Source organism: Passer domesticus, chromosome 22 (genome assembly GCF_036417665.1).
Source record: "Passer domesticus isolate bPasDom1 chromosome 22, bPasDom1.hap1, whole genome shotgun sequence".
NCBI lineage: Eukaryota > Metazoa > Chordata > Aves > Passeriformes > Passeridae > Passer > Passer domesticus.
In genome coordinates this window covers 6,376,501-6,389,845 of record NC_087495.1, presented here as the reverse complement: position 1 = coordinate 6,389,845, position 13,345 = coordinate 6,376,501, and the positions used below count along the sequence as shown (strand labels likewise).

At 52.9% G+C, this 13,345-nt stretch overlaps 1 protein-coding gene across 1 annotated transcript; it reads right to left on the bottom strand.

The window, feature by feature from the left end:
• LOC135285304 (C-signal-like) lies at positions 1-11,022 on the bottom strand. The gene is made up of 6 exons (XM_064397489.1): positions 10,691-11,022; positions 3,020-3,071; positions 2,561-2,748; positions 2,120-2,275; positions 1,233-1,343; positions 1-760 (listed from the first exon to the last, which is right to left on the bottom strand). The coding sequence occupies exons 1-6, from the start codon at positions 10,829-10,831 to the stop codon at positions 647-649; spliced, it is 762 nt and encodes a 253-aa protein (XP_064253559.1). The 5' UTR covers positions 10,832-11,022; the 3' UTR covers positions 1-646.
• Positions 11,023-13,345: the final 2,323 nt, after the last annotated feature.

Here is a 13,345-nt window from a genome sequence, read left to right as displayed (position 1 = left end):
TGTTTGTTTAATCAAGACTTTATTGAAGACATTTTAGAAGTTTATGTACAAAACAACATTCCCACCCCCGTATCAGGCTGTTAGTCACCCACTGGGAACAAAGCAAGTGCCTGGTGTACACTGGCAACCTGGGGACACTCAGAGTTTGCCACAGAATTCACAGGAGTACCAAATTCCCTTGGTTTAGAGCTGGGCAATTTCAGCCTTGGCTCAGTTAGGAACAAAGGAAATCAAAGGAGTTTTTTCCTGGAGGTCACTGAGCAGTCTGGAATGTGACAGCCTCACTGGCCTTACCCTGAGGTCAGGTCATTTCATCCTGCAAAGAGCCAGAAGCCCACTTTGGCCTTGGAAGTGGAAAGGAAGCAGCAGCCCCCGGATTTAACCTGCAGGTTTGAATCCATTTCAGAGGGATGCCCATTCCAGGAGATGCCCACCACCGGGAGCACAGCAGTGTTTGCAGTTAGAGCAGAGCAGTAGCAATACCAAGTGAAAGACTCAGCCCCTCTTCTTTCCAAACACACCTAGAGAGAGGCTGAGTGTCAGACTGGCTATTTCAACAAGCGTGTAAAAACCCCTAGAGACACAGACAGGAGTGGCAAGGTTAAATTGTGACTGAGGAGCTGTTCCTGTGGAGTTCTGTGCACTTCTACCACGGCAGAGTTTCCCCTTGCCAGTCCAGGAAAGAACCATTTTCTTTTTCACCGAGACGGTCCAGAACAGAGAGAATACCTGGGATGGCCTCCTGCACCTGCATGGGAGCCTGCAATGAATCAAGCTTAGGTCATTACTGGGAATACCCTGCAGAAAATAATTAAATGCATTTCAGGAGGCTCTAGAATGAAGGGGGGTGTATTTTTGTGTGGATGTGACTGGTCAGAGAGAGAGAGAAAGCTAGATAAGCTTTCCCATGAATTGGTCTGAGGGAGCTGGAGAGAAAGAATTAAAACAATCCGCAGGTGGTGTTTTGTAATAAGCTGTTTTCCTCATAAGGTTGTTCACAAAAGGTTGGTTTCTTGGCACCCTTTTTGTGGCAAACTAGAGTACAAAAAGGAGTGGGTTCTTAATAAAATGTTATTAGCCTTCAGAGAGCGCACGGAGTGTGTCACTCATTTATCCGTGTCACCTCTGACTCCGTGGTGACATTTTGTGTGCCACAGCACACGGAGCTGTGCAGCCAGGGGGCTGGGGCAGCAAGGGAGCCCCAGTGTGACATTTCCAGCGCTGGCACTCACCATGTTCCCACCCATGTCTGTCTGAAGCCAGCCTGGGTGCAAGGAGATGCAGAGGATTCCGTCTGATTTCAGGTCTGCAGCGAGGCACCGGGTGATCATGTTCAGAGCAGTCTGCAGGAGTGGAAAGCACCCATTAATCTGCGGTTTATGAGCCTGGAGCACCACCTCAAACCCAGCTGGGGGGCACCTCCCTTCCACCCTGCTGGCACAGCGAGGGGCAGGAAGAGGCTCTCGGTAACTCATCCAGACTTTCTGGGAACTCTGAAAGATCTGCCGCCACAAACTTGCTGCCCCAGAACGAAAGCAAGTTGTAAAGGAAGATAAAGTAGCATTTGAAACGCCTCAGGAGCTGAGAGGAGAATAATATTGACATAAGGACTGTGTTTTTCTGCACTAATCACTACACAAACATTCATTTACTTCTGAACAGGGAAAACAAGCATTTAACAGCTTCTGAGTGGGTGGTGTAGGAGAAGCTGTATGTGTGATCCTGACTATCTGTACAAACTCAATCTCTGGATGTGAGAAAACTGAAAATCCCACCTGTCACTGGCTGACATCACCAGGTACAGGTCAGCACACCTTGTGCTGAGTTTCCTGCCTGCTCTCTCTCTGGGAGCAGAACGCAGCTGATGGAACCCACACTCGATGCCACCAGCTCTTCCCCAAATGCCAAATCCCTCGGGAGTGGATCTGTACCGGAGCAGGGATTTGGGAGCCTGTTCTCCAGGAGCTGCTCCAGCTGCAGCGTTCCACAGCTCCCACTTCCACCCACATGGAGAACAAGAACACTTTTTGTGTCCACAGAGGTGCTGCAGCCCCTGCTAAGGTCAGCATGGTCTCCAGCTGCCTCAGCCGGGGAGCACAGCCCAGGGCAGCCCACAAACCTTTGCTATCCTGTAGGGATAGACCTTGAGGAACATCTCATTGGCCTGGACGAGCTGCATGGAGGCAGCCAGAGAGGACATGTTGATGATGGCAGCTCTGTGACAGCCCATCCCCGTGCCCAGCCGCGCTGCCTTCCTCAGCAGCGGGAGGAACGCCTGTGAAAAACAGAGCTTGCTTCAGCTGCTGACTGGGGTTGGAGCTGGATCATTCCTCATTCCAGTGGAACCCCAGCACAGCCTGGGGATGGCTCCTCAGAGCCCGTGGCCAGAGGAAACCTTCCTCCAGCAGCCTCCCATCCCCACCTGCCACGAACTGACCCCACACCAGGGGCACAAACAGCAGCTCCATGTCAGAACCATCTCTGTGCAGTTCCCAGGGCACAAATACCTGGACAGGCCAGCTCACCTGTGGAAAAGCCCCGGGTTAAGGCCATCCCTCACCTTGGTGACCATCAGCTGGGCCACGGTGTTGGTTTCATAGATGGTGAGCATGGTCTCTGCCGTGACCTCCTCCAGCGAGGCGAGCACGTTGATGCCAGCGTTGTTGATGAGGCAGTTCAGCCCTTTGTCTCCCACAATTTCTTCCACTTCCTTCACCACTTTCTTGATGCTGTTCTCACAGACCACGTCTGCACAGGAAAAGCCCCAAGTGAACAGTGCAGGGTGTGCCTGGCACGAGACAACCCGTGCCAAAGCAAAGCTGAGGCTCAGTGGGGACATTTGGGCAGCACACAGGTGAAAATGCACAGATTTTACAGAATTACATTTCCCCAGTGTTATCTTGAGATGGTTTTCAGCTCCTGGAGATCGTGTCCAGCTACTGATCACTCAGGAGACCAATTTTTTTAAGATGCACTCACCTAAGCTGAACAAATTTCAAAAATAAAGCCCTTTACTCACCCAGCTGCAGGAGCTTGATGTTGCTGTATTGCTTGCTAAGCTGCTGCAGTTCCTAGGAAGAAGAATTATTTTTATTTTATATATATATGTATATCTCCATGGCTATTGCATAAATCACTTTAAATTCTGCACCTCCAGAATTGCAACTGAAATATTTTCCTGATTGGACTGAAGGCAGAGATTCTCCTTTGTTTCCCAGCCTGCTGAGCAGTTTTCCTAAGAGCCAGATCAGGAAATTGGACTCTTCCCCTGCTTAGTCCAAACTCCAGCGTGCTGGACTTTTAGTGGGATATTTCTCAGCTCTAGTTCTCAGTTCTCAGCATTCCAGTAAAAATCCAGTGCCTCCCCAATTCTGTGAGAAAATCATAATTCTCCTGAAGCTCAGTTAGTGCTGGACACCCTTTCAGGGCAAACAGCAATGCTTTAAAAAAAAACATTTGGAATTCCTGTTTGAAATAAAATTTCATTTCCCCATGGGAATTTCATTTCCCCATGGGAATTTCATTTCCCCAGCAGCCTCGTTAACATCAGTTCTTGTAAGGGGAGGTGAAGCCCACCAAGAAACCAGCCACTGTCCGGGAGAGCAGTTCCCTCCCTGCTGGAGCTGTCCCAGTGCCTGTCCACAGGGCAGGCCGGTGTTCCTGCAGGAATCCGTGCTCTCCCGGCTGCGCTGAGCGTGTCCAAGCTGGATTTATGGGCCCGGCTGGAATACTCGGGTTTCTGTGCCATGAAGCCAAGAGGGAAGCGTGGCCAAAGGCAGCAGATGGATTCCACATTCCCAGTCATGTTCAGGAGACGCAGCAACCTGGCCAAACATTCCAGCCCCAGCAAATCCCTCTCTTTAGGAGCCCTTTGGGAATAGGGGTCAGGGGGGCAGCTTTGGAAAGAATCCTTCCCTGCCCCTTGGAGACACTTCAGGGACTCGGTGTCCTCTGCAAAGCGGAATGGATCACATCTTTTATCTCACATCAGACCCTGCAGGGCTCTCTCCAGGCTCGTTCGGGAGATTTGTTCTCCCACCGAGGCCAATCTACAACTGCAGTTAAGGCTATTAAGGGGAGGGGGAAGGAAAAACAAGTCAGAAGCACAAAAGCAGAAGACATTCCTTGCTTTGGACAGGGCTTGGTGGGACAGATTTCCATAAATTAAAGGCCCAGAACACACTGTCTTGTTTGTTGATGAAATAGCTCTGCCGTGTCAAGGCCTGCAGTAATTCTGTGCCTTTGGATTGTCCTGGATTTCAGTTTGACAGTATCACTCAGTGCATAATAAACTCCAGGAGTGCTCTGGCTGCTCCAGCTTTGTCCATTTATTTCTAGTTCGTTTATTTATATGCTTTACTCTCCGACAGAAACGAGCTACCAGCTCCTGCTGAAAGGCAAGAGCTGCTCTGAGGAGCAGCAGCAGCTGAGAGGCTCTGAAGTGAGCAAGCAATATTTTCAATTAACAACTGAAGCATTCTCCGGTACACAACATGAAATTACAACAACTGCATGCAAATTAGGTTTAAAATTCAATGGGTTTTCCAATTAATTACTCAGTTAACAAGCGACTCCCACTTCAGGGGTTTAAATTGCTGAGGAGCAGCTCCCAGCACAAAGCTGATCTAGGCAGCTTTGGTCTTCAAGAGTGTTACACCTGATGTAAGCTGAAAAATCCAGTTAGAACACCTAAAAGTTGCAGGAAAGCCCATTTCCCCCCTCCTGTGACTGGAAGGAACATGAGAAAAGGACTGAGACAAGCAGGTACAGCCAACATATCCCAGCTAAGGCATTTTTAATTAGTGTGCTGTGACAGATAATTTAAAAACAAACAAGACAAACAAAGCCCAACAAAAAGCCACAGCACAACTCCCTACCAGTGTGTTTATTTAGCGTAGTAGCTGCAGAACTGCTCTGCACCTGAACAATCACCCCTGAGAATCAGCTCGTGGGGAGTCCAAGACAAGAATTAAACTCTGATTAGCATCTGTTGTTTCCTGCTTGCTGATTTTTAATTACGATGAACAGAGTCAGCCTTTTCTGATTTAAACAAGATCCTCTGGCACTCAGGGCTCCAGACACAGACTCATCAGCGCACAGGGTATTTATTGCTAGATTTCAAGCAGGAATGTTTTGTTGTCTTTGTCATTTAGCAAGATTTACTTTGCCTTCTTTATGAAAGCATTATCCTCTTCAGTTACAGCTCTTGGAAAGGGCCTGGCCCCACTCAGCCAGTTGGAAGCAATCAAGCCAAACAAACACAGCCTGCGGGCAGGATAAAGGTGCCTGGGTATCCTTCACCTCATCCTGCTCGGCTCGGGACAGAGCCAGAGGTGTATCCTATTTTCCTGCGTCCCTCTGAGACAGCTTTTCAGTATCACAGTGTACAGCCAGCTCGTTGTTCAACCCTGGAACAGCTTCCACAGCACTGCCCTGACCCACAGCCCTCTCTGACTCCAGAAAAACCAGACCTCGCTGCTGTAGGAAGTGTAAAACACTCCCAGAAAAAGAAAATAATCAAACAAAACGATTCTGCAATAACCCAAAATTAGAAAGACTTCAGGAATGCCCTCTCTGCCTGATGTACATTCAGAAATGCCCCCTTTGCCTGATCAATCTGGTGCACAGATCGCTCAGCTGCTCTTCCCAGTTGCAATCCACATGGCTGAAATGTGTGTTAAAGGGAAAAACAAGCCCCAAAGCTGACAGAGACAGCGAGCAGGGACAAGGGAACAGGCACAGCCTGGAACAAATCTGCACTTTCAGCCCCGGGAGCTTCCCAGAGCTCTGCAGAGGATCGAGCACTGAGGGATTTCCTCACCTGGGAGCTCGCTGGGGCTGGGGGGGAGCAGCAGGAGCAGGAGATGCTCCTGTGCACTTTTAAATTTAATTATTCACCCCGCGGCCATCTCCTCCTTCCCCGTCACACAGGAGACCCCAGGGGCTGCAGCGGTTTTAAATGCAGACTTTTAGGGCAGAGTTTTCCCTTTTATAGGAAAGCGGGATGGGGGAGGAAGGAGCAAAGAAGGGAAAGAGGAGTGTGGGGAGAATTGCAGCTTGTGCTCCCTGGTAACGCCAGCACTGGGGCTGTGCCCATCCGGAGAGCAAAAACAGCACACCAGGACTATTTCCCAGGAGATTTGTGGCTACTCCCACTCTCAGCCCAAGAAAAAGCAGATTGGGATCAGAGCGTGGCTGGAGGAGTCTCCGGTGCTGCTTTTCCAGGAGGGGCAGTGGTTATCTGGCTGCCTGCTGCACGTTATCGTGTGATCTGCAGCCCATTTGTTAGGCAAATGTTCTGGGGAGGCCACCTAGGAGCTCCTCAGCCCCAGAGCTCGAGTTTTCACAACTTCTGCCAGCACAGACTCACATGCAAAAGCCTGCAGCTGTTCAGCATTACCCAAGGTTAGGGAGTACAGGAGATGTGCTGCTTTTCCTGGTGAGGAGAGGAAAGCACAGTCACATTTCCACAGTCACATTTCCACAGCATCTTTGGAAAAGCCCCTTTTGGAAGGGGCTCTTCTCTGTCCGCTCTTTGGAGGGCTCCAAAATATTCAGTCATCACTCTGCTGAGGATTCCTGCCCAAGGTGGAGCTGCGTTTGCCAGCGGTGAAGTGTATTTAATCACTTTCCTCTAAAAATTGGAAGATTATTTTTAAGAGCCTTTTCATTTGAGCTCTGCCCATCTCCATTCTGCCACGGGAAAATGCTGTTCTGCCAAACCAGAGGAGAGCAGAATTCAAAGGAACTGTCCAAAGCTGCTGCTCTCCAGGTTCATCCTCTCATGCAGGAGAGGCACTGGGGGACAATTCTCTTGTACCAAGGAGGATTTTTTTCTATGATCAACAAAAAAAAAACCCAAAAAACCAAAATCAGACCCCCTGAATTGCAGTCAAGAGAAAAAGCACTGACCCAGGTGTGCAGAGAAAGAAAAACTCCCTCAGCTTCCCACAAACAGGTCTGAGATGGGCCAAGCCCGTTCCATGTGCCCCAAATTGAGCCTGCAGGGCCAAACCCCGGAGAGCAGGAACCTGAACTCTGGGAGCTCAAAATGTGACTGGAAATTCAGTGATGGAAAGGAAATTCAGGAAAGGAAATTCAGGAAAGGAAAGGAAATTCAGGAAAGGAAATTCAGGAAAGGAAATTCAGGAAAGGAAATTCAGGAAAGGAAAGGAAAGGAAAGGAAAGGAAAGGAAATTCAGGAAAGGAAATTCAGGAAAGGAAAGGAAATTCAGGAAAGGAAATTCAGGAAAGGAAATTCAGGAAAGGAAAGGAAATTCAGGAAAGGAAATTCAGGAAAGGAAAGGAAAGGAAAGGAAAGGAAAGGAAAGGAAAGGAAAGGAAAGGAAAGGAAAGGAAAGGAAAGGAAAGGAAAGGAAAGGAAAGGAAAGGAAAGGAAAGGAAAGGAAAGGAAAGGAAAGGAAAGGAAAGGAAAGGAAAGGAAATTCAGGAAAGGAAAGGAAAGGAAATTCAGGAAAGGAAAGGAAAGGAAATTCAGGAAAGGAAAGGAAAGGAAAGGAAATTCAGGAAAGGAAATTCAGGAAATTCAGGAAATTCAGGAAATTCAGGAAAGGAAAGGAAAGGAAAGGAAAGGAAAGGAAAGGAAAGGAAAGGAAAGGAAAGGAAAGGAAAGGAAAGGAAAGGAAAGGAAAGGAAAGGAAAGGAAAGGAAAGGAAAGGAAAGGAAAGGAAAGGAAAGGAAAGGAGAAAGGGAAAGGAAAGGAATTACAAGAAATTCACGGAACCTTTGCCTTTCCTGCCACAGTCAGCAGCACTGCCAGGCTGGAGCCAGGCTGGGAGAGCAGCAGCTGAATTTGGTGCTGCCATGACCAAGATTCCCCGTGCTGGAGGCTGGGGCAGGTCTGTTCTTGCCCCCTGGCAGCCCCAAGGAGCAGTGGGAACACTCCCAGAGGGTCAGAAAGTTTTGTGCCGGCTCCGTGCGTTGCAGATGGGGCAGATAATGCTGGTGAAACCACCACAATACCTTTAGTGAAGATTTCTCTTCCTTGTGGAGTTTCCAAACCCATCTGTTAGAAATCTGCTTTCAGCTGACTGCAGAGGTTTCTATTGATGTCCTGCCAAAGCACAGCACATGGCCTGGAGGTCCTTACAGAGAACAAAAACCCACCCTGATCCACCGAGGACAAAACTTGCCCCCCTAAAAAATGCAAAAGCTCGGGATGCACCCCATGTGGCCGGCAGGAGCCCCGGGGGTTGCTGGAATGTGGCTCCTGGCCCGTTTCCTGCCTCCAGGAGACCCTGCCAGAGGCTTTCCAGGTTTCTCCCACCAGCAAGGAGTGACCCAGACTCTTCCCAGACACACTGCACTGTCTGAGGGCTGTTTCATCTTCCTCTGCAGGTTTACAGCCGTTTTGCTGCAGATTTTTAAATACTGACAACACAAAAACACCCCCAAAAGTGATGAGTTGTGCTGAGATTTGCCCGGGTAATGTTTCCTAGGAAGCTCTTCCTGTTGAAGGAACCATTTCACTGCTCCGTGTAATGGATCCGAGACCATTAGGACAAAAAATCACAGGTGAAAGAGAAAAAAAAAGCCTCCCTCAGCAGTGGCTGGAGCAGCTTTAGGACAAACAACCACGCAGGGAGATTTTGATCTCGCACAGGTCAGATGTCTGTGCTGCTTTCCTGTGCCACTACTACACCGGGCTCTTGTGCAATCATTCATAGGAAACGGGGCTGGGAGCGGGGCCAGGAGGGGAACGGGAGTTAGAGGGAACAGAACGGGGTGAATTTCTGTCAGGTGCTGCCAGGAGGGGAACAGGAGTTAGAGGGAACAGAATGGGGTGAATTTCTGCTCAGGGGCTGCCAGGAGGGGCTGGGGGGAACAGAATGGGGTGAATTTGTGCTCAGGGGCTGCCAGGAGGGGAACAGGAGTTAGAGGGAACAGAATGGGGTGAATTTCTGCTCAGGTTCTGCCAGGAGGGGCTGGGGGGACAGAATGGGGTGAATTTCTGCTCAGGGGCTGCCAGGAGGGGCTCAGGAACAGAATGGGGTGAATTTCTGCTCAGACGCTGCCAGGAGTGGCTCAGGAACAGAATGGGGTGAGTTTCTGCTCAGGGGCTGCCAGGAGGGGCTCAGGGGGAGCCCACAGGGAGCAGCAGCCCTCAAAGGGAGCTGTACACCTGATCCCAGCCTTGCCGGGCTGTTTCTCTGCACTTTCATTCAGAAATACCCTAAATGTACCTTTGTGCTGGAGAGTTTTTTGTCAAATTAAGATCTTTTCCTTCAGTTTCACGAGGAGCTGCAGGGGTCAGGCTGCAGCTGCCACCTGGCCACCCCTGTCCCACATCCCAGCGCCACCTTTCAGAGGTTTTTTTGTAGCTAAGCAGTAAACAAAGTTGCTGTGTTTGGTTTATTGCTAGGACAGTGTGATCACAATCTGTGTGAAAGGAACCAAATCCCCCAGAAGGGGGACGGACAGACAGACAGACACAGGGGCTCTGTTTCCCTCCGGAATTTCCCTTCTGCCTTGCTGGAAATGCAGGGATGGGGCTGTGGGTGGCAATTCTCCCTCCAAATGCCAGCGGGGCTGGGGACAGGCGCAGGGCTGAGCTCGGCGTCCTGCAGCCCCGGGAGGAGCCGGGGATGGGCACCCGTGCGAGTTTCTGTGCTGCCCAAACTCCCCCTCTCCTCCCGGGCTCAGCCCGCACATACAACAGGTGACACCGCTGGGTCACCCCCAGCGATCTGCCTCCCAAAAGTCTTAGAGGGGTGTGAAATTTTGTCTGTGAAATTTGAATTTTAAAGGCTCCTATGAAAGTCTACAGGAGTCCCCAAACGACTGCGATGCTGCAGCAGCAGAAACTTGGGCTGAAATGGGAGAGAGATGCAAGTGGATCCAGGAGCAGCAGGTACCAAACCCTCCCGATTCCAGCGGGAACTCCGAGCCCTGCCCAGCAGAGAGGAACTCAGAGCAGTGATTAATTCATCGCTCATCTGGGCTTCCTCACTTGCAGCCCAAAAAAAGAGGCAGGCAGGGCGCACGGCTCCTGCTGGGGACACAGACACGCGTGGAGAGAGAGAGGCGGATTTCTCCCAGGGGAAAGGTTTCTGAGGGATGAGGGGCTGCCCCTGCAGGGCTCGGGGCCGTGCAGACCTGGGCAAGGACAGCACAGCCCTCTCCAGCAGCAAATCCAGCGAGGATGAAAGGCAGGGGGTGGCAGGAGCGCTGGAGATGCTGCAGCTGCCCGGCCGTGTCCCGCTCGCTCTCCTCCTCCAGGAACGCTCCCCATCATCGGTAAAGCCCGGCTCCAGCCCCGGAGAGCTGCTCGGTATCGGCTCCAGCCCCAGCCCGGCTCCATCCCAGCCCTGGAGCTCCGTCCCGGCTCCATCCCCAGCCCTGGAGCTCCGTCCCTGCTCCATCCCAGCCCGGGGGCTCCGTCCCGGCTCCATCCCCAGCCCTGGAGCTCCGTCCCGGCTCCATCCCCAGCCCTGGAGCTCCGTCCCGGCTCCATCCCAGCCCTGGAGCTCCGTCCCTGCTCCATCCCAGCCCGGGGGCTCCGTCCCTGCTCCATCCCAGCCCTGGAGCTCCGTCCCGGCTCCATCCCCAGCCCGGGCTCTCACTGCCGCACAAGGATGCTCGAGATGTTCCGCGTTTCCAAAGTGCCTTCTCCTCCCTCCCGACCCCTCTACCCCTCTCCGGGGACCCCCGGCGCCCCCTCCCCTCTCACCTGCGCCTTCTCGGGGTACCTGCAGGTCGCAAAGACCAAATCCGGGGAGGGGCTGGCGGCTGCGAGCCCCCGCACCAGCCCCAGCCCGATGCCGCGGCTGCAGCCGGTGATGAGCACGGAGCGGCAGCGCGGCTGGGCCATGCTGCCTCGGCTCGGCTCGGCTCGGCCCGCTCCGCTCCCGGCGCTTCTGGAGCCCACGCGCTTCTCAACCTGCGCCGAGCGGGGCCGGCCCCGGGCCCGCCCCCGCCGCGGCACCGCCCCAGCCCGGGGCAGGGGCACGGAGAGCCCGGGGAAGGGGAATCGGATCTGTCCCCGCCCGGGGAAGGGGCACCGAGAGCCCGGGGAAGGGATGGGCTCTGTCCCCGCCCGGGGAAGGGGCACCGAGAGCCCGGGGAAGGGATGGGCTCTGTCCCGGCCCGGGGAACGGGCACCGAGAGCCCGGGGAAGGGATGGGCTCTGTCCCCGCCCGGCTCCGGGGCAGAGAAATTGTCCTTTCCCCCTCCCGGCTGCGGGGCCGAGAAAGCCCGGGGAAGGGGAGTTGGTTCTGTCCCCTCCCGGCTCCTAGGCAGAGAGCCCAGGGGAAGGGATGGGCTCTATCCCCGCCCGGCTTCGGGACACGGAGAGAGCGCCCAGGGAAAGGGGAATTGGCTCTGTCCACCCCCGGCCCTGAAGCAGAGAAATTGGCTTTTCCCCCTCCCAGCTCCTGGGCAGGGAGAGAACGATCAGGGGAAGGGGAATTGGCTCTGTCCCCTCCCAGCTCCGGAGCACAGAGACAGCGCCCGGGGAAGGGGAATTGGCTTTTCCTCCTCCCGGCTCCGGGGAAGGGAGAGCGCCCGGGGAAGGGGAATTGGTTCTTGCCCCTGCCCCAGGGACCCGAGCCCATCCCGCTCCCGGCCGGCGCCCAAACCCCGTTCCACAGGTTTCAGAGCCGTGCGTGTGACAGCGGTGGCCGCAGGGCAGCCCCCGGGCCCTGGGACCCTCACTCGGCCCCACGGAGCGGGACAAGGAGGAGAGGATTCAGCTCTGGAGCGGGGGATGAGGCAGAGGAAGGGATGAATCCCCGTTTCTGCACTCCCCACGCTCCTGCCCAGCCTTCTCAGGGTGTGCCAGGCACCAGTTCTGTCTGTTCCTCGCTGTGAGTGACGTGGTCTGGCAATCAGCACAGGATCCTGCCCTTACTCATCCTCATCCTCAGCCCTGTGCCTTCCCAGATCAATAACAAAGCTCTTTGTTACTCATCTGCACACTCATGCAGAAACTGGTAATGGAGGTTTAAATTATTTTAAACTATTACATCTGTGAGCATAATATTGCTCTTTTCTTGCTTAAAGATCACACTATTAAAATATTTTCATCCTTCTAGAGGTCAGGGATAGACTCAGCCCTTGGGCCTGGGAAACTGAAAAACAAAGATTTAGTAATTTGGAAAAATTCTGTGGAAAAGCCTCAAACAGCTGCTGTGTCTGCCTGGTTTCCCTTTTGTTGGTTTAATTCTAAATACCTGTAACAGCTCCAAAAATGTACAGGGCTTGTTTATATTAAAGCATTGCTGCTGCAGAGCTCAGGTTCGATGTTACATCACATTCCCAGGGGAGATGAGGATGACAAAATCCTTCCAGGCATTTCTCCTGCCTCGGAGCTGGCTGTGAGCAGAGCTGAGCAGGGGCTGTGGAACAGCCCGGCCTCCTGCTCCCTCAGCCTGGGGAAAGCTCAGCCCTGAGCCTCAGCAGCTGGGCCAGCGAGGTGCCCTGGACACCAATACCTGCTTTTGTCTTCCAAAAAAAGCTCCATTCCAGCAACTTCTGTCTCACAAACAGCGACGCTCCTCTTGCCCAGGTGCTTTAATTTAATCCATCACCTTCCTTCCCTCATTTCGGAACCATTTCCTTTGTGCATTACCACCACGCTGCTGGGGTTGGAAATTAATTTTTCTTTTAAATCAAACTGCTTAGTGACCTCTTTGTGCTTGGGATGTTGGCACAGCTGGGATTGGCAACCTCTGGGAAAGAATCTCTGGGCTCTGACCTGGGAAAGCTTTGGTGACACGGTGAATTTACTGCTGGCTGAGCCATTTCTGGGAAAACATGCAGGATTATTTCCCAGGAAGTTTGGGGTGGGTGGCCAGAGCAGGTAAGAGCGTTTATCTGAGGAATGTGCATCAGCACCTGGCCAAGCCTGTAGGTCTGCCACCAGTCAGGTTCCAGTGCTGCCCCTTCAGAGAACATCCCAGGGCAGGAGGAACTGCAGGTGAGCACCAGAAACAGGGCAGAGACCACCCTGAGGGAGCTGCTGATCACCGAGAGCCACCCTGGAGGCACCAGAGTGGAGAAAACACAGCCAGAACTCACCTGAAGGGCTGAGAGCTCTCACACACACACGAGCACCTGGGGCTTTTCATTCCAGGTGAACTTCTGCAGCTCCAGCCACAGGACCCTGCCCTGCTCAGGAGCAGCACTGACCCCTCAGTGTCCCAGCAAACCCACCAGGGATGTTCAGCCACCCCAGAATTGTCACCCAATGTCCCAGCAAACCCACCAGGGATGTTCAGCCACCCCAGAATTGTCACCCAATGTCCCAGCAAACCCAGCAGAGATGTTGTCACCCCAACATTTTCACCCCCAACGTCCCAGCAGACCCAGCACAGATGCTCAGCCA